Source organism: Lepidochelys kempii, chromosome 26 (genome assembly GCF_965140265.1).
Source record: "Lepidochelys kempii isolate rLepKem1 chromosome 26, rLepKem1.hap2, whole genome shotgun sequence".
NCBI lineage: Eukaryota > Metazoa > Chordata > Testudines > Cheloniidae > Lepidochelys > Lepidochelys kempii.
Genome location: NC_133281.1, coordinates 14,054,516 through 14,077,227, shown reverse-complemented (window position 1 = coordinate 14,077,227; position 22,712 = coordinate 14,054,516). Strand labels below are relative to the sequence as shown.

At 61.4% G+C, this 22,712-nt stretch overlaps 1 protein-coding gene across 8 annotated transcripts in view; it reads left to right on the top strand.

Moving 5' to 3' along the window:
* The window catches only part of CAMK2B (calcium/calmodulin dependent protein kinase II beta), a 141,529-nt gene extending 119,304 nt beyond the window's left edge, over window positions 1-22,225 (top strand). For 3 of the 8 annotated variants that reach the window (XM_073325407.1, XM_073325403.1, XM_073325401.1), the window contains 6 exons: window positions 1,093-1,137; window positions 10,126-10,174; window positions 19,951-20,026; window positions 20,271-20,365; window positions 20,956-21,190; window positions 21,611-22,225. In XM_073325407.1, coding sequence (XP_073181508.1) covers window positions 1,093-1,137; window positions 10,126-10,174; window positions 19,951-20,026; window positions 20,271-20,365; window positions 20,956-21,188 — 498 coding nt within the window. In that variant the 3' untranslated portion in view covers window positions 21,189-21,190; window positions 21,611-22,225. Of the gene's footprint in view, window positions 1-1,092; window positions 1,138-10,125; window positions 10,175-13,168; window positions 13,298-14,499; window positions 14,629-16,078; window positions 16,193-19,950; window positions 20,027-20,270; window positions 20,366-20,955; window positions 21,191-21,610 lie in introns of all 8 variants that reach the window. The other 5 variants (XM_073325408.1, XM_073325406.1, XM_073325404.1 and 2 more) reach the window with 3 other exon arrangements.
* The last annotated feature ends 487 nt before the right edge of the window (window positions 22,226-22,712 follow it).

Below are 22,712 nucleotides of genomic sequence, written 5' to 3'. Positions count from 1 at the left end.
CCCCACCGAGGCACACGATGCAGCCACTCAAGTATTATGCCACAGGGTGGACCAGGCATATGACGAGTGAGATTAAGGCAGGCAGCAGCTCACCAGCGTTCAATGGTGCAGACGTTTTCTGGTCATTCCAATACCTGTTTCATCAATATGAACCCACATGTGAGCCAGAGAGAGTCCAGCTGTGTGGCTGATGAGACACAGGGACTTTGCTGGCAGCCCTTTACTCCCAGGTAAGTGCATGGTAAAGTTCCCGCGACCCCGCCATGTTCCGGCAAAGGTTAGAGCTCTGTGCCGCCGACCTGCAAGCCCTTGGGTGCCGAGAGAGGTGAGGGCCGCACATCCCGAACACAAGGCTGCAGCAAAGACAATCCCCCGGCTGGAGGGCTGGCAGGGCCCTTCCCCTCTGGCTGGACCCAGGCTCCTTCAAGGCTGAGACTTGGGCTGGCTGATGATCGCTGAGAGCGCTCCCCAGAGACAGGCGCATTGAAAGGGCCATTCCTTCCATGCTTGGGCAACTAGCTGCCTTCCCGACGGCATATGGAGCAGGGTGCCCCTTCCCTGTGAGTGGCGCTGGCCTTGCCCTCGAGACCGCTCTTGGGCTCACGGGGACTTGCAGGGCTCCCTGGGGCAGCCTGTATCGGGGTGCTGGCAACACAGATCCCCAGCAGCCCTGCCTCCTTCCTGCCGTGCCCCCCTGCCTCAGAGGGCTCCGATCCAATTTCAGCTTCACGCTCTCCATTTCCTCCCCACCCCCTTCGCCTAGATGCTCACGCCGCCCTCGCCATGGCTTGGGCTATGAGTCAGTTTCATTCATGGAGATCCAGCCCCCCCCCCCCGTTTCTCTCTTCCTGGTTTACTCTGCCACTCTCTGTTTTTTTAATCATTTGCCTTTTGCTGAACTAATTACTTTTTGCTTTTCTTCCTCCATCCTACCTCCTCCCTGCTCTCTTCTGGGTCCGTCCCCCCTCCGTCTCCCCCCTTCCCCTTCACGTTCTTGTCACCATTTTCTGATCCATCTTTCCCTCTCTTCCAACGACGACTGTTTTCCTTCCTTTCTGTCTCTCTTCTCCTTCCTCTGTCTCTCTTCCATAGGAGCCTCAAACCACCGTTATCCATAACCCCGTGGACGGCATTAAGGTACTGGTGCCTGTCTTTCCTTTGCCCTTGGCCCCGTTGCGAGCTTGGATAGGTTCTGACACAGCTGTGCGCTCTCCCCTCTGGGGACCGAGCCTGGGCTAAGGCTTTTCCTCCTTAGCGTGCTCCGGTCTCTCTCTGGAGCGTAAGAGAACAGGAGTTGGGTGCCCCTCGGGGAGCTGTCCAGGGGCGTAGATTGGCCCTGAACCGAAGCCGTCCCATCAGACGCTTCCGCTGGGCATCGGCCTCCTTGCAGAGGAGCAGGGTCTGTGGGTGAGCAGGCTGGAGGGTAGACCCTGGATGTACACTGGGGAGCTTGGGGGAAACCTTGCCCCAGTGCAGTCGGTGGGAGTTTTGCTGTTCGCTCCCACCAGGTCTGTGGAATTGCTGCTAACAGCGAGAGATGACCCCCCATCCCGCCCCGGACCACCCCTCCTCATCCGCACTGTTACCAATCAGGCACAAACGCCCCTGAAGTCGGTGGGGAGATGCCAGCTGGGGGCTCTGCCTCCCATTCTGCTCCAGCCTTAGTGGCTCAGGGTTCAGAGCCCCATGGGGGCATTGGGGTCCGTGCTTGGAGCATGCGCTGGCTGCCTCTCGGAGGGAGAGGTGCATGGTGTATTGCTGGGCCTGCCCCTCTGCGTTCTCCTCACCCTGCAGCAACAGGCCTAGAGCCATGTTTATAGTCGCAGAACCGGGGTCTGGGGGAGTCTGGCTATCCAGGGGGCGGGGGTGGGTTCGTTGGCCCAACCGGCAGCCAGCTGGAAGTGGGGCACTTGCTCAGGGTTGGGAGAGGGGTGGGGAGCCTCTGCTCTGACCCCAGAGGAGCCAGTCCGAGAGCAGAGATCCTGAGCCGGCTCCGAGCACAGCCACGGAGAGGAAAGTGAGCAGACAGCCCAAGAGATGGGACTGGCTGAGGACTGACAAACTCCCTCCATGCCACGTTCATCCATTGCTCTCACACAGCCCCAACCTCTGCCCAAGCCTGCATCTCGTCCTCACCCATCCTCCGCTGCAGGGATTTATCTTTCCTTGACATCCCCGACTTCCGACTCATTCCCTCGGCGCATCTGGCCATACCCACTCCCCGGGGCAGGGGGCACAGGCAGATTCACACTTTGCAATTCCCTGCCCTCTGTCCCCTCCTGCCCGCTTGGTCCAGCTGTCTGACACTGCAGCCTCCTGCCTCGCTGGGCAGTGCATTCGCGGCGAAGGGTGTGCAGGCTCAGGCCCTTCGGAGCTAATCCATTGCCCCAGCGCTGTATCTGTCTCAGTGTCCCCTTGACTGGACTTTCCACCTTCCTGTGCAGCTTTTGTAAATAGCCTGATCGGTCCCTTACCCTGGTCTGTGGGGCCAGTGCCCCACGGCTTGATTGATCCCAAGCCGAGAGTGCTGTTCAGGGAACACCCCGTGGGCCACAGGCTGCTTCCCCCGGCATCAACCTGCCCCCAGCGCAGCCCCATTGAGGGGGAGCAACGCCTAATTTGTGTCGACGGCCGGGAGAGCAGGATGCTGCCATAGCTGACGGCATGTCTCCAGCGCAGGCCGTGTATCAAGGGACCTGGGGTCAGCCCTGGCAGGTGTGCGCCCAGCAGGGACCAGTACGTCCCCAGGTAGGGCATTGTAATTCCTCTGCTCCCTTTGCCCCCCCCCCCCCGAGGAATACAAAAGGAGCAGGGCCTAGACCCTGCCCCAGCGTCTGGGCTAGACACACCAGTCACTCAGCATCCGTAAGGAGTTGCTTTTTAAGGAGCTTGTCTCTTAAAGGTGCCCTGCAACGGCCGGGTCTGTGCCCTTGGTTTGGTTCTCTGGGACGGATAAAAAAGGGCTGCAAAGCCGGGGAGATTCTTACACTCCCCCTTAGTTCACTGAGCTTCACTCTGCTCTGATTCGTGCTGTCACAATCCGGCTGGGTCGCCGGTCGCCGCAGAGACTCCAGGGTAAAAGGGCTTTCTACATCACACGGAAACCACCGGGAGCACAGAGCTAGTTTTGTTCCCCTTCGTGCATTGCAGAAATTCGGTGGAGAAACAGGCAGCCTCTTAGCTGCTTTCCTCACCGCGTAAGTGAACGAACAAGGGAAGGTGGAGTGAGCAGGACCTGGCCTATTGTCTCCAGAGACCTTTTTGTCTCATTGTCCAGGTGGCACCAGGCAGCCTTGCCATGCAGGTTGTTCTGCCCTGGACAGCAAACTTGGCAGCTGGTGTCGGTCAGAGGGAAGGTGGCGTCTCTGTTCCAGTTGAGGGGGCAGGGGGAGGTTTAAGGGCCTTTTCCCTGGCCGAGCTGTGGCTTGATGATTTTAAAATTTTACTGCGGGGGGAGGCGGCAGGAGAAGGGGAGAAGGGCTTTTTTCCCACCGTGCAAGTCTGGCAGATCGGCCCAATAATTAGCTACGTCTCAGTTACTCTAAGGGAAGGCAACTGATGGCAGGGCATAGACTGGACTTGGGTCTGTTTCTCCATTGCCCCACGCCACATTGCGGCCCGAGGGCTGGCGATTGCCTACCAAGCAATGGAAGATGTGGTGGGAATAGCGAGGCCACAGAGGGATAGTGTGCCATACGGAGCAGCATTGTTACAAAGGCTCCTGGGGGAGACCAGGCGATCGAATGGGTCTCGTCTAGCTCCTGAAGGCCCGGGCACGGGGCTGGCTGCGTGGTTTTGCACGTTCTTCTCGCTAAAGGGGCTGGCTAGCTCAGAGCGTTGGTAATGGTGCTGGGGCCTTGGTCGCTGGCTTGAATTCAGGCTCCTTCGCTGCTTGGCGGTGGACGTTGGTGACCAGATGGCCCCATCCTTTAGACACGAAGCCGAGGCCTTGGCCTTGCCTGGGCACTTCCTGCCCATCTTCGTTGGTGTGGCTCCCAGCCCAGGCTGGCTTGATACCCGTCTGCACAGGCTGGGAAGCGCTCGTGTCCGACAGCTTTTCAGAGCAGGCCTCCTCAGTGGGCCCGGGACGAGAGGGGGCTCCCAGCAAAACCCCTCACTCGAGCTGTTCCTTCCCCTTAACCCAAGAGACTGGCCGTGCATTAAACTAGACGGAAGGTGCCGTAACAGGGGCGGTTCCTCTCCTTCCCCTTCCGTGCTGACTGAGGCTGGCCTCCAGGCTCTCACCTAAGGTCACGTCTTCCCATGACCCCCCCCGCCGGAGCTGGGATTGTTCCTGGGGTCGGGACACGACGGGATTTTCCAACACAGGCGACAGCTGCCTGGAGTGAGAGTGGGAAACGTTTGCTGTCCAGTCAAGTCCGGACGCAGCCACCTGATGTAAATGTGTCTGGAAAAGGGCAGATTCCATTTTCCCTTCGTTCTGGAGGGCTGTGCAATCCGCCCTCCTTCCCCAGAGCCTCTTGCCGGGGGGGAAGACCCGGGCCGCACGCTGCTCCTGCCTCCCTGCTGATGGCGCAGGGTTGGGCTGCATGAAACCCTGATCCAGAGCACCAGTGGACGGAGCTCGGGGGGGGGGGGGGGCCCAAGGAAGGGTTCTGGGGAGGGCTGTCGGCCCAGAGTCAAAGGGCAGCTTTTCTCCCTGCAGTCCTGCCTGGCGCTGCCAGGGGTCCCTGGCGCTGTTCCCCGTCCTTCCCTGCCGCACCAGCGCTGGAGGGGCAGGGCTGCAGGCAGGTGGCATGAGTGGGAGCCTCAAGAGAGACCTGGCTACCGTGAGCCATGCCTGAGTCCCCCCCGGGCTAGCTAGCAGCAGTGCCCCTCATTCAGGAGCGTCAGGGCAAGCAGAACTCCCCGCCCCGATACCACGGTGAGGGGCTTGGGGCCAGATCTTCAGCTGACTAGATTGTGCCTGGCTGCCATCGTGGGCACAGCTGTTCCGGGCCACTCCCGTTCATTCCAGGGAGGAATTAAGGCCCCACTGGGGGAAGATATATCTTCCTAAAGGCCCCAGCAGGGAAGGTCACAAACGTGGCTCTGAGGGCCCCAGCGTGGGTTTGGGGGCCTGGATCTGAGGGGCCTGGGGGGGGAGTGACGAAGCAGGACTGTTCTTAATGTTGCCTCTGAATATTGTGGGGGTGCCTCAGTTTCCCCTATGCAGTTCTTAAGTATCTAGGGGGTGGGGTAAGGGTGTATGATCCTTGCAGAGCCCTAGAGGGCAGGTGTGTGCAGGGGTCTGGACACAGAGAATGGCCGACACCCTGTTTCCTGGCCACTGATGGCCTGGGCCCTTCCCCCCTGCAAGGTGAGAGCTGAAGGGTTGGAGAACAAAGGAATCCGGTGACCTCCTGGCCCGGGAAAGGGACAAAGCCCAGAGGAGGAGGGGCTGGAGAGAGTTTCAGTTTGGGGCTGGCTGGGGACATGGAGTGAAGTGCAGACAGGGTTGTCTGACTCACTGCCCCCCGCCCCCCAATGGACCCGGCTGAGGGGTCCTGTTCTCTGCGCCTACAAGCTCTGGTTTAGACCATGTTCCTGTCGTCTAATAAACCTTCTGTTTCACTGGCTGGCTGAGAGTCACGTCTGACTGCGGAGTTGTGGGGCAGGACCCTCTGGCTTCCCCAGGACCCTGCCTGGGTGGACTCGTTGTGGGAAGCACACGGAGGGGCAGGGGATGCTGAATGCTCTGAGGTCAGACCCAGGAAGGTGGAAGCCGTGTGATCTTTTTGCCCTGAAGACAGGCTGCTCACAGAAAGGAGATTCCCCCAGAGTCCTCACTGGCTTTGCAGGGAGCAGTTCCAGAGCATCGCCCAGGGACTCCGTGACAACTGGTGGCAGCGGTGGGATGTACTGAACCCCGTGGATGGCGCTTCCTGCAGTAAGCGACTGGGGAGCAGTAACACGAAGGGGGATTGCCGAGGACCAGGCATGCTGAAGGCTCAGAGAGGAGCGGTTTCGGGGGGCGGTTAACCACTGGGAGTGTGTGACCAGCGAGAAGGACTGTGCAGTAATGGGGTCCCCCTGGGGACTGCGGTGAGCAGTCTCAGGGGCGGAGGAGCCTGCGGCTTGGCCCGGGGAGAGAGAAGGACTTTTGCAGTAACAGGGTTCCCCTGGGGATTGCAGCGAGCGGTCCAAGGGGCAGAGGAGTCTGCAGCTCGACCCTGGCAAAGAGGTGGTGACCTCGAGAAGGGCTGGCACACTAGGGGTTCTCCCTGGAAACCGTGGGGAGCTGAGAGCACACGGGCCTGTGAGTCCATAACAACTTGGGAAGGGCGGAGTGAGGGCCTGTCACCGTCTCCTTAAGAAGGACATTGTAACCCTGTGCAAAAAGAGAGGGTTGAGCGTTGGAAAGTTCACCAAAGCACAGTTCATCGTGCAGCTGGAGGAGGATGACCGCTCTAAGGGACAGATTCCTGACCCCAACTGGGGCTATAGCAGGATCTGGGAGCAGCTGGAGTGGGAGCCAGGCATCCCCAAGACTCCTGTCCCCGACCAGACGAGGGTCTTCACGACCGGGTTCCCCATCGGGGGATCAGAGACAGACGCGATTGGAGCTGAGTCCAAGAGAGCAAGAGGACCGTGAGAGACAGCGAGAGCCCGAGAAAGAGCTGCAGAAGCAGCAGCAGGATGAACTGGCGGTGGGGAGCTGAGAGGCCTAGGGGACCTCCCAGGGGTGAGTGGGGATAGACCCCGGGGGGCCAGTTCCGCAGGGAACCTCGAGACTAAATTGCTGCCCCTGGTTGAGGAGGGGGGGATGTGGATGCCACCTCACTGCCTTTGAGCAGGCTGGAGATTTGAACCAGGGGGACCCTGTGGAAAAGCCCCGGTGTCTAGCTCCCTTGCTGGGTCCCAAGGCCACAGACTCCGTCAGCCAGATGGGTGGGGAGGTGGACAGGATCCCACTCCTGACCCCAACCTATATGTCTGTGTGGAGTTTCCTGGGGCCAGGCCCCTCGGACCCCCAGTGGGAGTGGAAGGTGATGGTCAATGGGGAGACATTCCTGGGGTGGCGAGATCCTGTGACAGAGAGAACTGTTGTCAGGCCCTGGGTGGTGCAGCCTCAGACGCTGGGGGGCTGTGTGAGCTGGGTGAGGGTCCCAGGGACGAAGCCCCTCGCCCTGCCTATGGCCCAGATCCCTGTGCAGACCCAGGAGGGGTGGGGCTGGCCGGCCGTTGGGGTGCTCCAGGACACCAGCTGCGAGACCCTGTTGTGGGGTGACTGTGTCTCTTTGGGACAGGATCCAGGCCCTGCTCCTGTAACGGCCGAGGGTTTGAATTTGAATCCAGGGAACCAATCGGCGGAGAGGGAAATGGTCAGTGAAAATGCAGATGACCTGGCTGGCAGGGGGGAGGAGCCGCTAGGCTCAGGGTACCTGCCTGCCTGTAACCAGCCCCCTGGGGCTGGGTGGGAGAGAGAGATGCTCCCTGCCCCCCTGCACACCGGAGAGGGGGGCTCAGGGGCTCAGGCTGGCTCTGGTGTAGTGAGGAAAGCAGGGAGCTCGCTGCCTACCCCACTGGGACAGCAAGGGCAGCGCTGAGCAAGGGGGGAGCTGAGACCCCAGCTGAGTGGGGGGAGACACAGGCAGGGCAGGGGATCTGTGGGGAGTGGCAAGGTGCTTGGTAAGGAAAGTCTGGATGAGCCTAGGCAGCCTTGTGAGCTGATGGGTGTGTCTAGTCAGCAGGGTGGGAAGGCGAGGAGAGTGGAAGATGAGTGTCCCTGGATCTTACCTGTTAGCTGGGTGGAGAAGTGTGACAGTGAAGGAAACGTGCCTGTGTCTGTCAGGGGTATTGACTTGCCTATGGAGGGAGCTACCCTGATCTCCAAGCAGTTGTCTGTGACCAGCCCTGTGTGCTGGGACCAGGGGAATGAGATCCCAAGCTGGGAAAGGAGAAAGTGTGTCCGGCTCTTCTTTGTCTGTGGAGCAGACAGAAGGGGCCTTTCAGCCTGTGATGGTTGAGGGTCGTGCAGTTGTCTCAGAGCTGGTTCTGGATTCAGCTAAAGCCCAGGAAGGGAATGGTCCTAAGTTTGTGTCTGCTCGGGAGAATGGCCCTGTGTGAAGGTGATGTGATTGTGTTACCTACTGAGGGTGTGGAAACCTGTAGCAAGAAGGAAAAGATTCCTGAACTTGTGTGTGGCAAAGGGAAGGAGAATGCTTCTAACCTTTTATCTAGGAAGTTTCAGAGTAACAGCCATGTTAGTCTGTATTCGCAAAAAGAAAAGGAGAACTTGAGGCACCTTAGAGACTAACCAATTTATTTGAGCATAAGCTTTCGTGAGCTACAGCTCACTTCTTCGGATCTAGGAAGTCTGTCAGTTTGCCTGAACGGGGATTGTGTAGGAATCCGCCGGATGGGCCAGAGATAATTCTGAATGTAAGGGAGACCCAAAAAGAGTCTGTTGTTGCTCAGGAAAGTGTTCCTCTAGAGAGCAAGCCCTCGGTGAAGAGGGTAAGAGCAGAATTTCTGTGAGGGGTGAATTGTTGCATAGAAAAGCCCTAGGGAAAGGAATCCTCATGGAGTCTTTGCAAGCAGTTTTCTGCAACTGAAGGGTGTGAAAGTGATTTAATCAAGAAAGTTTCAGTTCCTAACAGCCAGAAATTTTCAGTTGTGAATGGATCCACTGACTTTCCTGTTGAAGGATCCAGTGCGGATAGCTCTGAGAAGGTCTCAGATGGAGTGAAAGCTGTTAAGAAAGTTGAACATTATAACCTATAACCCAGTGGCTGTGTTGGGCCAGCTTGTTGGGGAGACAAGGTTGTTGAGAGAGGAATGTCTCCATGCTAGTTCTGTAAGTGAACAGTATGTGGCCCAGGTCAAGATGGGGGCTCTTAACCAAGAGAGCCCGAATTGCAGCCTTCCAGACTAGAGTGCTGGGAGAAGACCCGATCCCAGTTTGACCCCCGGGTGTTTTGGGGTGGCAAAACGGCATGGGCTGCATAAACCTTCCCACATGTGGCATGCGAGTGCTATCGACCACCCCCGACCTAAGGGAGGGCGTGAAACTGGAAGGGCCTGGTGTAACTCCCACCAAGGAACAGGAGAGATGTTGGGACATCCATGGGAACGTTGGTGGCTTTGAACTTCCCCAGGTCACCGGCTAAAGTGACCCCGCTCAGTTCGGTCTCGAATGGGGGAGAGATGTGACAAAGCGGGACTGTTCTTAATGTTTCCTCTGAATATTGTGGGGGTGCCTCAGTTTCCCCTATGCAGTTCTTAAGTATCTAGGTGGTGGGATAAGGGTGTATGATCCTTGCAGAGCCCTAGAGGGCAGGTGTGTGCAGGAGTCTAGACACAGAGAATGGCCGACACCCTGTTTCCTGGCAACTGATGGCCTGGGCCCTTCCTCCCTGCAAGGTGAGAGCTGAAGGGTTGGAGAACAAAAGAATCAGGTGACCTCCTGGCCTGGGAAAGGGACAAAGCCCAGAGGAGGGGGGGCTGGAGGGAGTTTCAGTTTGGGGCTGGCCGGGACATGGAGTGAAGTGCAGACATGGTTGTCTGGCTCACCCCCCCTCCCCCCCAAAAATGGACCCGGCTGAGGGGTCCTGTTCTCTGCACCTACAAGCTCTGTTTTAGACCATGTTCCTGTTGTCTAATAAAACTTCTGTTCTCCTGGCTGGCTGAGAGTCCCGTCTGACTACAGAGTTGGGGGGCAGGACCCTCTGGCTTCCCCAGGACTCAGTATGGGCGGACTGGCTGTGGGAAGCACACGGAGGGGCAGAGGCTGCTGAATGCTCCGGGGTCAGACCCAGGAAGGTGGAGCCGGGTGAGCTGTGTGTCCTGCAGACAGGCTGCTCCCCGAGAGGAGACTTCCCCAGAGTCCTGCCTGGCTTCATGGGGAGCAGTTCCAGAGCCTCGCCCGGGGACTCCGTGACAGGGGGGTACTGAAGGGGGTTGCCACATCACAGTTCTGCTGAGCATCACTCCCGGCTCAAGAGTGGGCAGGAGCGGGGCCCTAATAGACCACTCCCAGAGGGGCCACATGTGGGGCAGACGCAGGACAAGGCTCGTGGGTTGAGCTGGGGCCGTGGCTCTGGCCCGGACACCGGGGGACCCTGGCCCAGCCCTGCCTAACGCTCTCTCTGGTCTCTCTCCCTCTCCCGCCTGTCTTCGCAGGAATCGTCCGACAGCACCAACACCACCATAGAGGACGAGGACACGAAAGGTAACAGCCCCGCCAGCAGCCAGCCAGGTGCCCCCCAGGGCTGGCCGGGCAGCAAGGTGTGGCAGGCCGTGCCCGCCAGCTGGCGTCTCTGTGTTAGCAGCCTTGAGTGATCAGCCAGGAGAAGGGCAGTTGTGGGGTCGGCTGGGAGCAAGGGGGCAGAATGGGGGCCAAGCGGGGGGCCTGGGGAAGACGAGGGGGCAGAGACAGGAGAGGGGACACTGAACCAGAGACACTTCAATCCTGTGGGATCTAGGGGCAGTTTGGGGGGGTTCACCCAGCTTGGGGCACTGCCGTGGCTCAGAACTGGCAGGAGTCAGTGGAGAGGACCCGGAGCTGAATTCCATGGGTGAGTCCCAACAATACCTATCAAACGACGGGGTCTAAATTAGCGGTTACCGCTCAAGAAAGAGATCTTGGAGTCCTTGCGGAGAGTTCTCTGATAACATCCACTCAATGTGCAGCGGCCATCAAAATAACGAACAGAATGCTGAGAATCATTAAGAAAGGGATAGAAAATCAGACAGAAAATATCATATTGCCTCTATATAAATCCATGGTACGCCCACATCTGGAATACTGCCTGCAGATGTGGTCGCCCCATCTCAAAAAAGATATATTGGAATTGGAAAAGGTTCAGAAAAGGAAAACACAAATGATGAGGGGGATGGAACAGCTTCCGTATGAAGAGTGATTAATAAGACTGGGACCTGTCAGATTGGAAAAGAGATGACTAAGGGGGGATATGCTTGAGGTCTATAAAATCATGCCTGGTGTGGAGAAAGTAGATAGGGAAGTGTTATTTACTCCTTCTCATAACACAAGAACTAGGGTCACCAAAGGAAATTAATAGGCAGCAGGTTTAAAACACACAAAAGGAAGTATTTCTTCACACGATGCACAGTCAACCTGTGGAACTCCTTGCCAAAGGATATTATGAAGGCCAAGACTACAACAGGGTTCAAAAAAGAAATAGATAAGTTCATGGAGGATAGGTCCATCAATGCTATTAGCCAGGATGGGCAGGGATGGTGTCCCTAGCCTCTGTTTGCCAGAAGCTGGGAATGTGGAGCCTGTGGGGATTCTGGGACGGGGCTCCCTCTGCGTGTGCCGGGGTGGGGGGGGTGAGTCTGGGACAGGGCTCACTCTGTGTGTGCCAGTGGTGGGGGTTCTGGGACGGGGTTCGGTCTGCGTGTGCCGGGGGTGAGGGGTTCTGGGACAGGGCTCGCTCTGCGTGTGCCGGGGGTGGGGGGTTCTGGGAGGGGGATCACTCTGCGTGTGCCGGGGGGTCTGGGACAGGGTGCGCTGTTTGTGTGCCCTGGCTGGGCCGGAGTCTCTCTGCATGCCTTGGGCTGGAGCTTGCTGCATGCCGATGTGGCTGCCGTTGGGCTCCTCTCCTGTTTCCTGCCGGTGCTGGGCTGGCCCGAGCTGGGACTCCCCCAGGGATCCAGGTCGAAATCCCCTTTTCCTGCAGGCTTTGGGGCTTGGTTTTCAAACCGATTTTCTCTGCCGTTCCACAGCTCCTGCGCCCTAGGTACCTGGGCTGCGGGATCCCGGCCAGCATTCCCCGTAGCCTCTGGCGGGGCTCTGGGTCACCAGCCCCATGTCAGAGAGCGGGCGATGCCATGGAGCACCTGGGAGTCAGGGGCAGAGCCGGGCGTAGAACCCAGGAGTCCTGGCTCCCAGCCTGGGGCCTCAGTCTCTCTCTCTGTATTCATGCCCCCTCAGGGCTCCACGGTCATCTCTCCGCAGCCCGCAGTGTGAAACCCAGCGTTCCTCCTTTCCCTGGGATCTCTCCCTCTCCTGCTGTATCCGCTCGCTCTCCCCCACTTCCCCAGCCAAGAGCCCTGGTACAGCCCATCTCCTCTTGCCCTGTGTAAGTCACCTGGACTGCTCGTCCTGGGGGTGCAGGGCCTGCTCCCACACAGGCCGTCCAGCCACTCTCCCATCCCAAGTGGCCCCGTGGCCGGAGCGCTAGAAAACGTCCTGGGGGAACAACCCTGCCTGGGCCCCGGGGGGAACTCGTGGGGCTTTGCCATCTCGTGTGGGGCATCAGGCAGGCCCAGGGGCCCACAGTCAGTGTCCGACGGGGACGCAGCCGGGAAGTGGGATATCGGCTCTGGCAGGAGAGCCGTGCTGGGGCTGGCTGTCGTGCGGGTGGACGCAGGGCAGGACTCGCCTGGGATCCAGGTTAGGGAGGGGATTATAATGGCTAGCCATGCTGAGGACAGGGCACCTAGAGGGCAGGGAGTAACCCCAGCCACTCTGCCCTGTTCAGCGGCTGCGGGGGCAGATACATCCCCTCCACCCCACCCCGGAGCACGCGAGGGCTGCCCTAAATCGCACCCCAGCCTCTGGGCCTTTGCAAAGGGTGCAAAATTGTTGCACTGCTCTCTGCTCCTGCCACGTCCCTTCTGGTCTCCACTCTGCCGGGAGCTGGCACAGAGCCCTGTGTCTGGGCAGAGGGGCTGCCTGCACCAGGGGATGCCTGCCTGTGGCCCCTTTGTGCCCACTCAGCTGGGCAGCACGGAGGCGTGGTCTGCGTTTAGCGTGTTAGGCGTTCATCTCGACGCAGTGAAGTGCCCCGGGAGCCTTTCCTTTCCGCCCGTCACCTGCCCCCCCACCCCTTGCCCAGACTGGGATGCAGGGGTGGGTTCTGGAGGACGAATGCAGCCTTCTCCTGCCGCAAGGCGACGACCTGGGCTAGCCCCTTGTGGCACCGAGGGGCTTTGCCACGGCAGGTTGGTTTTGGTATTAATACCAAGGGGTCCTTAGAGGGAAATTAGCGCCACGGAGTCCATAGCCTTGCTCCCTGTCCCTGACAGCACCGGAGAAGCCCTGCTCTTGGAAATCAATACAGACCCTCCTCCCACACCAGCTACTCCCACACCTGCTCCTCCCACACCTGCTCCTCCCCTGCTTTCCTCCTGTCTGCCGCTTTTCCATTCCATTTGTTTTCTCATCCTTCTCTCCATTCTTTTGTCTGTCCTGTCCCAGCTGCCAGGTTCTCTGACATTTTATTCACGGTGAGGAGGGGCTCCGGGCCCCCGGATGCTGAAGGGCTGCAACCTACCACCAGCCAGCCCTGCCCATCTCCAGCTGTCACAAACCCTCCGCCTCCCCAGCGTAAGTAGCGGGTGTGACTGGGGCCTCTGTGGCAGAACAATCAGCCCTGCAGGTGACTGTCCCCTGGGGCTTGGGCAGGAGGTCCCGGTGTCCAGGAGCCAAGCTAGAGAGACGGATCTGCCGCCTCTCGTGCTTTGAGAGTGAGTCTTGCAATGGGTGCAGTTTTCCTGGAAGGCCCGGCTCCCGGAGACGCTCACGTTCAGGGCTGCCGGCGTAAGACAATCAAACAGGACGAGCCAGGCCCTCAGAATCCGGAACGTGGCCTCGTCAGACCTGACTGAGATTTCAAAAAAAAAGACCCAATGAAGGTTGGGTTCCATTTCGTTGCCGCCCGGTTTCTGCGCCTTTAGGTTACTTGCCAAGCTTTTCTCCGCGAGGCAGGTGATGCCAGTGGCGGGAAAGCTGAGCCTTTATTGGTAATCACCTGCCTCCAGGAGCTGGGGCTTCAAGAGAGAGCAAACATCGCGAGACTCGCTCTAAAGCCCCTGCCATGCTGCCCCCCTCCCCAGCACGACCTCTTCCCTTTCATCTCTGCCCTCCACCCGTTCCTGCAGTACTTGTCTGAAGTCAGCCGGCATTTCCCCTGGGATGCTGCCTGAACTCTTCCCTAAACCCCAGGGGAGCAGAGCTGAGCATTTCTCTCCCCACTTCATCAGGAACTTGTTTGCTGGCTTAGCCTCCTGCTGCCTTGCGCCCCTCCAAACAGCAGCGTTATAAGCTGGATTTGCCAGCATCGCTCCCTTCTACTGATCGTCCCAGTACCGGCCTCCAGACTCGTGCACGAGAGGTCACTGTATTACTGGCACGTCCACGTGCCCCAGGACCCCACTGCGCCAGGCGCTGTACAGACACAGAGCTAAAGAGGGGGTTAATCATTACCATCCCCAGAATGGCAAGGTACCACTGTGCGCCCGGCCCAAGTCACGCAGCGAGTCCATTGCAGGGCTGGGGTTCGAAGCCAGGCGTTCTTGGCTCTCAGCCCCCTAGGGAGCCCTGACACTAAACCACAGACCAGTCCCATTCCCCAGGGTCATAGGCAGAGCGCAGGGCACGCTGGCTATCGGAACCAGTGCGGCTGGGCCAGCCAACTCAAAAAGCCCCCTGGCCTCCCCGCAGCTCCGGGCTCTTCCCCGCACTCCTCCTCTCCGTCACGCTTCCATTCCACCTGTCTCCTCATCCTTCTCTCGTCTGTCCCATCCCAGCCACCAAGTTCTCTGATATTTTAAGCACGGTGAGGAAGGGCTCTGGGCCCCCGGACACTGAGGGGCCGCAGCCTACCGTAAGCCAGCCCTGCCCGTCTCCAGCCGTGGCGAACCCGCTTGTTCCCCAGCGTAAGTAGCAGGGCTGGGGGGCCTGCGGCTCGGCACTGGAAGCGCTGTGCTTGTTTCTGTGGTCGCCATGACCGGGTGAAGTCGCCCGTCGGGTGCCTCCCAGCGGCATGCGGTGGGGACTACGGCTCATCTGCCCCTTCGCTAGCTTCTTTCGGGGCTCCTGGTCTGAGCGCCGGGCGTTTGCTCTGTGCTCTGTGTGTGGAGGCCGAGCTGGACACGACTTGTGGGGACTCCCCTGTCCTTAGCCTTGAGCCTGCCATCCCAGGGCAGCCAACCGGGGACGTTGCCCCGAGCATTGCCACCGCTCTGAGCCTGGGCAATTCCCCCTGGTCCGAGTGGCAGCTGACAGCCCCGGTTCTAGTCGGGCGTGCCTGCTGGGATTGGGCAAGCAACGGGCCCCAGGGTTTTCCAGCGGGACCCAATCACTGTCCCTCTTCCGGGCCAAAGCAAAGGCCTCTAGACATGCTCTGTCTCCTTTGGCTTGAAAGGAACCGGGCCCCTTCTGGTGCGGTTCTGCCCACCGCAGCCCCTCACCAAGGCGGGGCCGGCTAGGTCCCAACGTGGGCATCCGCCACCCCCATTTCACCGCTGCCGAATGGTGCCCGGGCCAGGAGCTGGCCTCTCTTCGCTGGGCTAAACAGCAACAGGGTGTGCCCACCCCACGCCCGCTGCAGAGCTGAGTGCCGCAGCGACCACAGTGCCCGCCTGGCAATGCTGCGCCATGAGCCCTGCACACAGTTGGAGCAAAGCCGGTGCGGGCCGCTCCGCTCCCCATAAGCCACCCCACCACGGGGATGGGGGGGTCAGGGCTGGGGCCCCTCGCTCCTTTCCAGCATGGTGCCAAGGGCCGGCAGGGCAGGTATCAAGGCTTCTCCTGCTGGTTTTTGCCTTTAGAAGCAGGCTCGTCCCTGACTCGGTGGTGCTGTCTTTGGGGCGGGAGGGGGGGCGCGTCTCGGGGCCACATCTCCCACCAAAGAGGGGCCATTTGTGTCCAGCTAAAACACGAGCTTGAGCTAAAACTCTCCAGCTGGGGCTGGAACAAACTCATCCCTGCAGGTCGGGCACCGAGGGGAGCCAGGAACATGCAGCCCCCAGTGGATTACTAGGGCCATAAACAAAAGCGGGGGGCTTTCACCAGCCCTCCCCTTCCCGAACCCCTCCCTGGCACCTCGATCACAGCCCTGCGTGGTCTGCGCTCCGGAGAGCTGGATTTTTGAATGTAAAAACAACCAGCGCTCTCCCCTTTTCGGCTCCTCTGCTCAGCCGGAAGGTGCTGGGGAGAGACCCGTGCCCGAGGGGCTCCGCCCGGCCTCGGTGCTGCCGTGACTGGGTCTGGCGGGGAGGGCATGCGTCCCAGGCCAGGTGAATCCCGTCTTTCCCTGGGCTCCTCCCCGTGTCACCTTTCCATTCCATGCATCTTCTCACCCATCTCTCGGCCTTCCCGGCCCAGCCGCCAGGTTCTCTGACCTTTTGAACACGGTGAGGAGGGGCTCCGGGCCCCCGGACACTGCCGCCAGCCAGCCCTGCCCATCTCCAGCTGTCACGAACCCTCTGCCTCCCCAGCGTAAGTAGTGGGGCTTGGGGAGGGGGGCTGCGGCTCGACCTCAGTCACCCAGCTTGGATCCGCCCTGAAATCTGCCCTGGCAGCTGCCCCGGGGCTGGGTCTCAGTGTGTCCTCTCCTGGCACGGAGCCCAAACCCGTCCGCAATGCCCAGGTTGGAACCAGTGGGCTGGCACGGCAGCATGGAGGGCCACTGGCAGAGTCGGGGGGCGGAGTGGGGGTATCAGAGAGGGCTGCTGGGTCAGGACTGAGGGGCGTCGGCAGAGCTGTGTTGGGACATGCTGGCGGGAGGAGAGTTTTGCTCAGTTCAGGTTCACACTTGTTTCCCTGGAGCGGAGAGGCGGGTGTCCTGGGCACCGGGAGTCCCGGCGTGGATCGTTTACAGGGCTGGATGACAGGGGCAGACACAGGGAATGGGAGCTGCCGTGCCCGGCAGCTAGCACTGAGCCAGGGATGGGGAGCTGAGCAGAGAGGAGCAGGCATGGCCGGCAGGCTCCCAGGTAAGGGCTGGTTTGGCTGGGGCCAGGGAAGGATTTGGGGAGTCTCTGGAGCGGGCTGGGGTGGGGACAGAGCGTTCCCTTCCCCTGAAGGCTCTGCTGGGTGCTAAGGACGATTAGCCGGAGCTGATGTGGAGGGGCAGGGATTTGAATTAACTCAGGGGTGGGGGGCAGACCCGGGGCAGGGGAGCAAGGCTCAGTAGGGGTTGTGGCACTTGCCCCAGGAGGGCATGCTGGGTGGTTTCTGGGCAGCGAGGACTGGTGCTGGCTGGCTGATCCCAAGAGGGTATGGGCTGTTCAACCCGGGGCCCAGGGCGCGAGGTCCCTCCCGCAGGCCAGGGCTGATGTCCTGATACGGCCACAGCCTGGCGCCGTTCAGGGGGCCTAGTTCTGCTCCCGTCTGCGTGGTGTGAATCTGAGAGAGGAGCCGGGGTTACAGCACAAGGGCTCAACCCCAAGGGCCCCTCGCATCTCCTCTTCCTCGAAAGTGTCAAGGCCCTGGGCTGGGACCCTGGCATCCAGCTGGGCCCGGACACGGCATGCGCCGCGTGGTGCTGAGCGGGAGGGGGCTGTAGTGCGTGGGCTGGGTGCGGGAGGAGCAAAGGTTACCAGTGCCATTGGAAATGAGGGCAGCGAGGCCGGGAGGCTGCAGGGGAGAAGGCTCTTGCACCCACGCTGTGGAGGGGACCGGGGGGCTGGAGCTTGAGCAGGGGCAGGGATGGCGAGCCAGCGGGTCTGGGGACCAGCCTGGAGAGCACGTAGGGTAGCACCTGGGTCCGGGTGAGGAAGTGAGCAGCGGAGGGCAGGGGGCCTGTGGGGGAAGCCCCATAGGCAGGGAGTGAGGAGGGCCTGGGGATTTCAGCAGTGGGGCAGTTGCATGGAGGGCCCCAGGCAAGAAGGATGGGTGCAGGCTCTCGGGGGGGGGGGGGGAGTGTGTTGGGCAGAGGAGTGGGGATGGGCTTGCCCCTGGGAAGTCCCTGCTGGATGTTCCTGTGGGTCTGGGCCAGGCCTCGCTCACCCTATCCCTCTCCAATGGTCAAGGGAGCCAGGAGAAGCCTGGCACACGGCGCCCAGAGGGGCCGCAGCGTCCCACGCCCCCTGGGCCTGCCTGTCCACAGAGATCGGCTGGCCTGAGGGTTTGGCTCTAGTTGCAGCTGTCCAGCCCTGGGGTCAGTGTGTCTGTGCGGGGAGCTGTCCTGGTCTAACCACAGCAGTATTGTCAGCCTGAGCTGGGTACCTGGACCGTGGCTACAATAACATGACTTGTAACTAATAACCGAGCCGTCAGTTCCCCACGCAGACCCACCCAGAGACCTGCAGCCCCAAAATGCTATTCACACGCACCTGGCTCCACCGGGCCGTGTGGCTTAGAGGGGCTTTCTTAGACACTTCCGAAAAATACTATCAAGCCATTCTAGAAATCAGTGGGGGAGCCCCATCTGGCTCTGGTGGGCAGGACCAGGCCCCCCAGCTCAGTGCACCATGGGAACGAACAAGGGCCTGGAATAACACTCCTGTGACGAGCGATTTAAAGGACTGGGCTCATTTCCCTTCGTGAGGCGACAAATAAGAGGGGACCGGCTAAAAGCATAAGCTAAAAGCAGGGGAAGCGTCTGTTCTCCCATCTCCAAACATAAGAACAAGGCAACATTCAGGGACACTGAAATTCAAAACCGATAAAGGGAGCTGTTTTGTCACACCGTTAGCTGGTGGAACTCCCTGTCACTGGAAGCAGTTGAGGCCAAGAACAAGAGTCAAAAAGGATGAGACGGTTGTGTGGCTAACAAGAACCTCCAGAGTCAGCACAGTTAATGGCAGCGAATTTGAGAAGGGATAGCAAAGCTCGTGCTTCAGGGCTAAAACCAGCCTCAGGCAGGGATGGAGGGAGACAGATTAGCCCCCATCTGCCACTGTTGGCTTCTGCTGAACCACCTGGGGCTGGCCACTGATGCAGCCAGGAGCCCGGACGAGACGGGCCATGACTGTGCAACTCCTCCGTGCGGGCCAGCTGGCCCCTCGCCCTTGCCCACGGCTGGTGGTATTGATGCCTGGTGTGCCTCCCGTGTATTCCCCCAGCTATGCTGGGCAGGGAGGGGGTGTCCCCACGCATCACTCCTTGCAGGGGCTGTTCTGTGGGCGAGCAGGGACCATGGCCAGACAGCGAGAGAAAGGGGAACCGGGGTGCCTGGCAAGAAGAGCCCCTCTGGGGCAGGCTCCAGGCCCCTAGGAGCTTTGAGGCCGGGGGTGCCGGCTAGAGAGGGGTTAGACTAGAACCCCCCACTGCACTGGATTGAAGTATCTCAGGGCCTGCATCTCCCCTCCCTCGCCCCGCTGTGACTGGGAGCGGGGCGGGATGCCCTGACCCCAACCCCTGCCCCCTGGAGAGGCTCAGCTCCGCTCTGCCCCAGCCCAGGAGGGCACAAGGGGCAGGGCTGGCTGGCTGCCAGGCCCGTGGGGAAGGAGGGGGGATCCCAGCGGGGCCCGGGGGCAGGAAATGGATGCCGCAGGGCAGGCCAGAAGTTTCCGAGCGCCGCTCCGAGGAGCCAGCCTTGGCGGGGAGCTGAGCCGCGGCTCTGCTGCATAATGCATGGGCGCTGAGCTAAATGGGTCGCCTGGGCTTCTCCCAGGCCCCCTTCCTCCCCACAGGCCTGCTTCACAGCGATGGGGGTCAGGCATGGAGCACGGGGGGTGGGGGCGGTTTGTGGCATGGGCTGCAGGAGGGCTATAGGGCTTGGCTGGGCAAGGGGCACCAGAGGGGTGGGCATGGGGCATGGGAGGGCTGTGGTGGGCATAGGGTGCAGCAGGCTTGTGGCCTTGGGCTGGGAATGGGGCGTGGGAGGTTTCTGGACCCGGGCTGGATATGGGGCACAGGGGAGATGGTGGGTATGGGGCGTGGGAGGGTTATGGGGCTGGGCCGGGAGGGTGTGAGGAAGGGACTCGAGCTGACTGGTTTTTCAGGGCATGCTGCTCTGGTGGGCGGTGCCCGGTTGTGGGCCCTGGAGGCAGAAGCCCTGGGGGCGCCCACCAGGCAGGGCCAGAGCGGGCGTCCCCCGTATGCACCCCCCAGACACACACCCACACACACAGCGCCTCGGCCAGGGCGGAAGGGGGCAGGCCCGTGTGCCGGGCTCTGCCCCGGACCAGCAGACGGTGGGTCGCGATGAGCCAGCCCACCCGTGGGTAACGGCCAGGTCTGGCCCAGGGGGCCACGGGCTCCCCCCGGTGCCCGCCCCCTGCTGACACCCCCCGTTCTCCGCCCTGCAGCCCGCAAGCAGGAAATCATCAAGATCACCGAGCAGCTGATCGAGGCCGTGAACAACGGGGACTTCGAGGCCTACGCGTGAGTCCCCGGGGGCCGAGCGGGGCTGGGTGGGGGGCTCTGCGGGCAGCCAGGGCAAGGGCCCCACCCCACCCCCCGGGCCATGCTGAGAGCCAAGCCCAGGCGGGGGAGGAGGCAGGGGCCCTGCCCGCCAGGTGGGGAGATGGGGGGTCCCGGCGGAGGGGCAGCGGGTTCTCTCTGGGTGGGGCTGGGGCGCGGCCAGGCGCCCTGCCCGGTGGCTCACCGCCCAGCTCTTCCCTTCTAGGAAGATCTGCGACCCAGGCCTGACGTCATTCGAACCCGAAGCCCTGGGCAACCTGGTCGAGGGGATGGACTTCCACCGATTCTACTTCGAAAACTGTGAGTGAGCGTGCCCACTGCCAGGGCCGGGCTGGGCCCCCCGGAGCCTGCACCCAGGGGTGCTGACGGCCGGCCCAGCTCGGCCTCCAGGCTCACCTTGGCCAGCCCAGCGCAGGGTTCGGGGGCCTGCTGGCTGGGCTTGGCTCAGTGCCTGGGGTTGCTGGCAGCCGGCCCAGCACGGTGCCCAGTGGTCGTATCGGCCAGCACAGCACAGGACTTGGGGGGACCTGCCCCCTGGCCCCGCTTGGCGCTCAGAGGTCCTGCTGGCTGGCCTGGCTTGGCGCCCAGGGGTCCTGTCAGCCCAACCCAGCTCAGCACCCAGGATCCTTCTGGCTGGGCCCTGGCCCTTGATTTGATGCTCAGAGCAAGACGCCTCCTGACTCTGACTCAGTGGGCCTCACCACAGCCCTGCCCCCAAGACCTGCCCCCTCCCCATGATCCTCCAAGAGCTGCCCCCACCCCAGGACCCCCCACGACCCGCCCAGGCTGTAATTGCGTTCCCCGGGCTCACCGCTGGTCCCGTGGGCCCGTCCCCCTGGCCCGGGGGTGCAGGCCGCCCCCCGGCTCACAGAGCCTCTCTGCCTCCCCAGTGTTATCCAAAAACAACAAGCCCATCCACACAACCATCCTGAACCCCCACGTGCACGTGATCGGGGAGGACGCCGCCTGCATCGCCTACATCCGCCTGACGCAGTACATCGACGGGCAGGGCCGCCCCCGCACCAGCCAGTCCGAGGAGACCCGCGTCTGGCACCGCCGTGACGGCAAGTGGCAGAATGTCCACTTCCACTGCTCGGGGGCACCCGTGGCACCGTTGCAGTGAAGGTGAGGCCAGGGCCCGAGCGACCCCCCCCCCCCGCCGGGCGGACCACCCTCACCCCCACCGGTGCTGCTCCAGGGATGGTGCGACCAGAACCAGCCCCTGCTGACCCAACCCTGCTTTGGGCTGGCAGAGGGGGCTGTGCCCACGAGGAAGGACCCTCGACGGGGTGGGTCAGCAGGTCTGGTTCTGGTGGAAGCCCGCAGCAGGAGCAGCTAGGCCCGGTCTACACTAGGAAGCTCTGCTGGCTTGGAGAGTGACAAGACTCCCCTCCCGCTACGGCAGCCAAACCCTGGTGTAGACGCAGCTCTGCGGCCGGGGCAGAGCCCCTGGGGCCTCCCGCTGCGTCTGCCCCGGGGGCCGTCCCGGCACGGGCTCTGCGGGGCTGGCACGGCCCACGGCATGTGTGTGTTTGTGTCTTGCAGAGCTACCGCTGGCTGTTTTGGTTTCGTCCCGAAGGAGACGGTGATTTGAGCTGAGCCGCTAGCCGGGAGCAGCGGTGCCGAGCACGCGCCCGCATGCACGTGTCCCCCCCCGCCCCCTTCCAGTGCCTGTGTTTGCAGAAAAAACCCCAACAAAACCAACAAAAAAATCAACAGCAACAAAAAAAAAAAAACCAACCAATCAACCCCGCCCCGCGCCCAAGCCCGGCCGTGACCTCTCCAGACCCAGCCGCCCCCTCTCCCCAGCCCCCCCCGTGTCTGTCCAGCCAGGTGAACGGGTGTTGCAATGAAAATGTTCCAAAACTCTGATACAAACCTTCCTTCCAAAGCCCCGCGCCGCCCGCCCCCCGCGCTGCCCGCCCCCGCACTGAGCGGTGCTCCGCCGAGACGACTTGCATTCTCTGTCGAAGCATGGACCTTCCCCGTGGTCGTGTCCCGTGGTCGTGTTTGCGCTTGGACATCTGTGACCTGTTTTTCGAACCGTTCCTCGACAGCGGACTCTGCTCCCGAGCGCTCGGGCATCCCCGGATCTTCCCCTTCTAGCTGTGCTTGTGGATTGTTCTGATGACGATGACGATGATATTACTATTCTTCGGACGCCTCGTTCGTTTCTTCTTTGGTGGGTTTGGTCGCTGGAGCCGTGGCTTTGCTGGGCCTGGATGCCCACCCCGGCCCCCCGCTAGCCGACGGCTGGCTTTCCCTATACACCGCCGACCAGGGGGTGGAGAAGGGGGTGTCGCGAAGTGGAGATATGCCAAATTCTTGCCAAGGCCCAGATCTTGTGAGATGAACCCACTCCCCCGACCCCCTCGCCTGCTGGTGGCATGGCTGTGCCGGGATTTGCTCAGGGACGGTCCCGAGGTGGTGGGGAGTGGCAGAGCTTGGAGGCCTGGCACAGGGGTGACACGCCAAGGCCTCTCTCTCGGCTATTGCTGGACGCTGAATTTCCAGAGGGACGGGCAGGGCGGGGAGGCCCTAGGTGGAGCGCAGAGTGCAGCAGGGCCAATCCTGCTCCCCCAGCGGCCGCAGGGGATCTCCAGCGTCCCAGCAACCCAGTCCCAGGGGAGCCGTGGTCTCCAGCTAA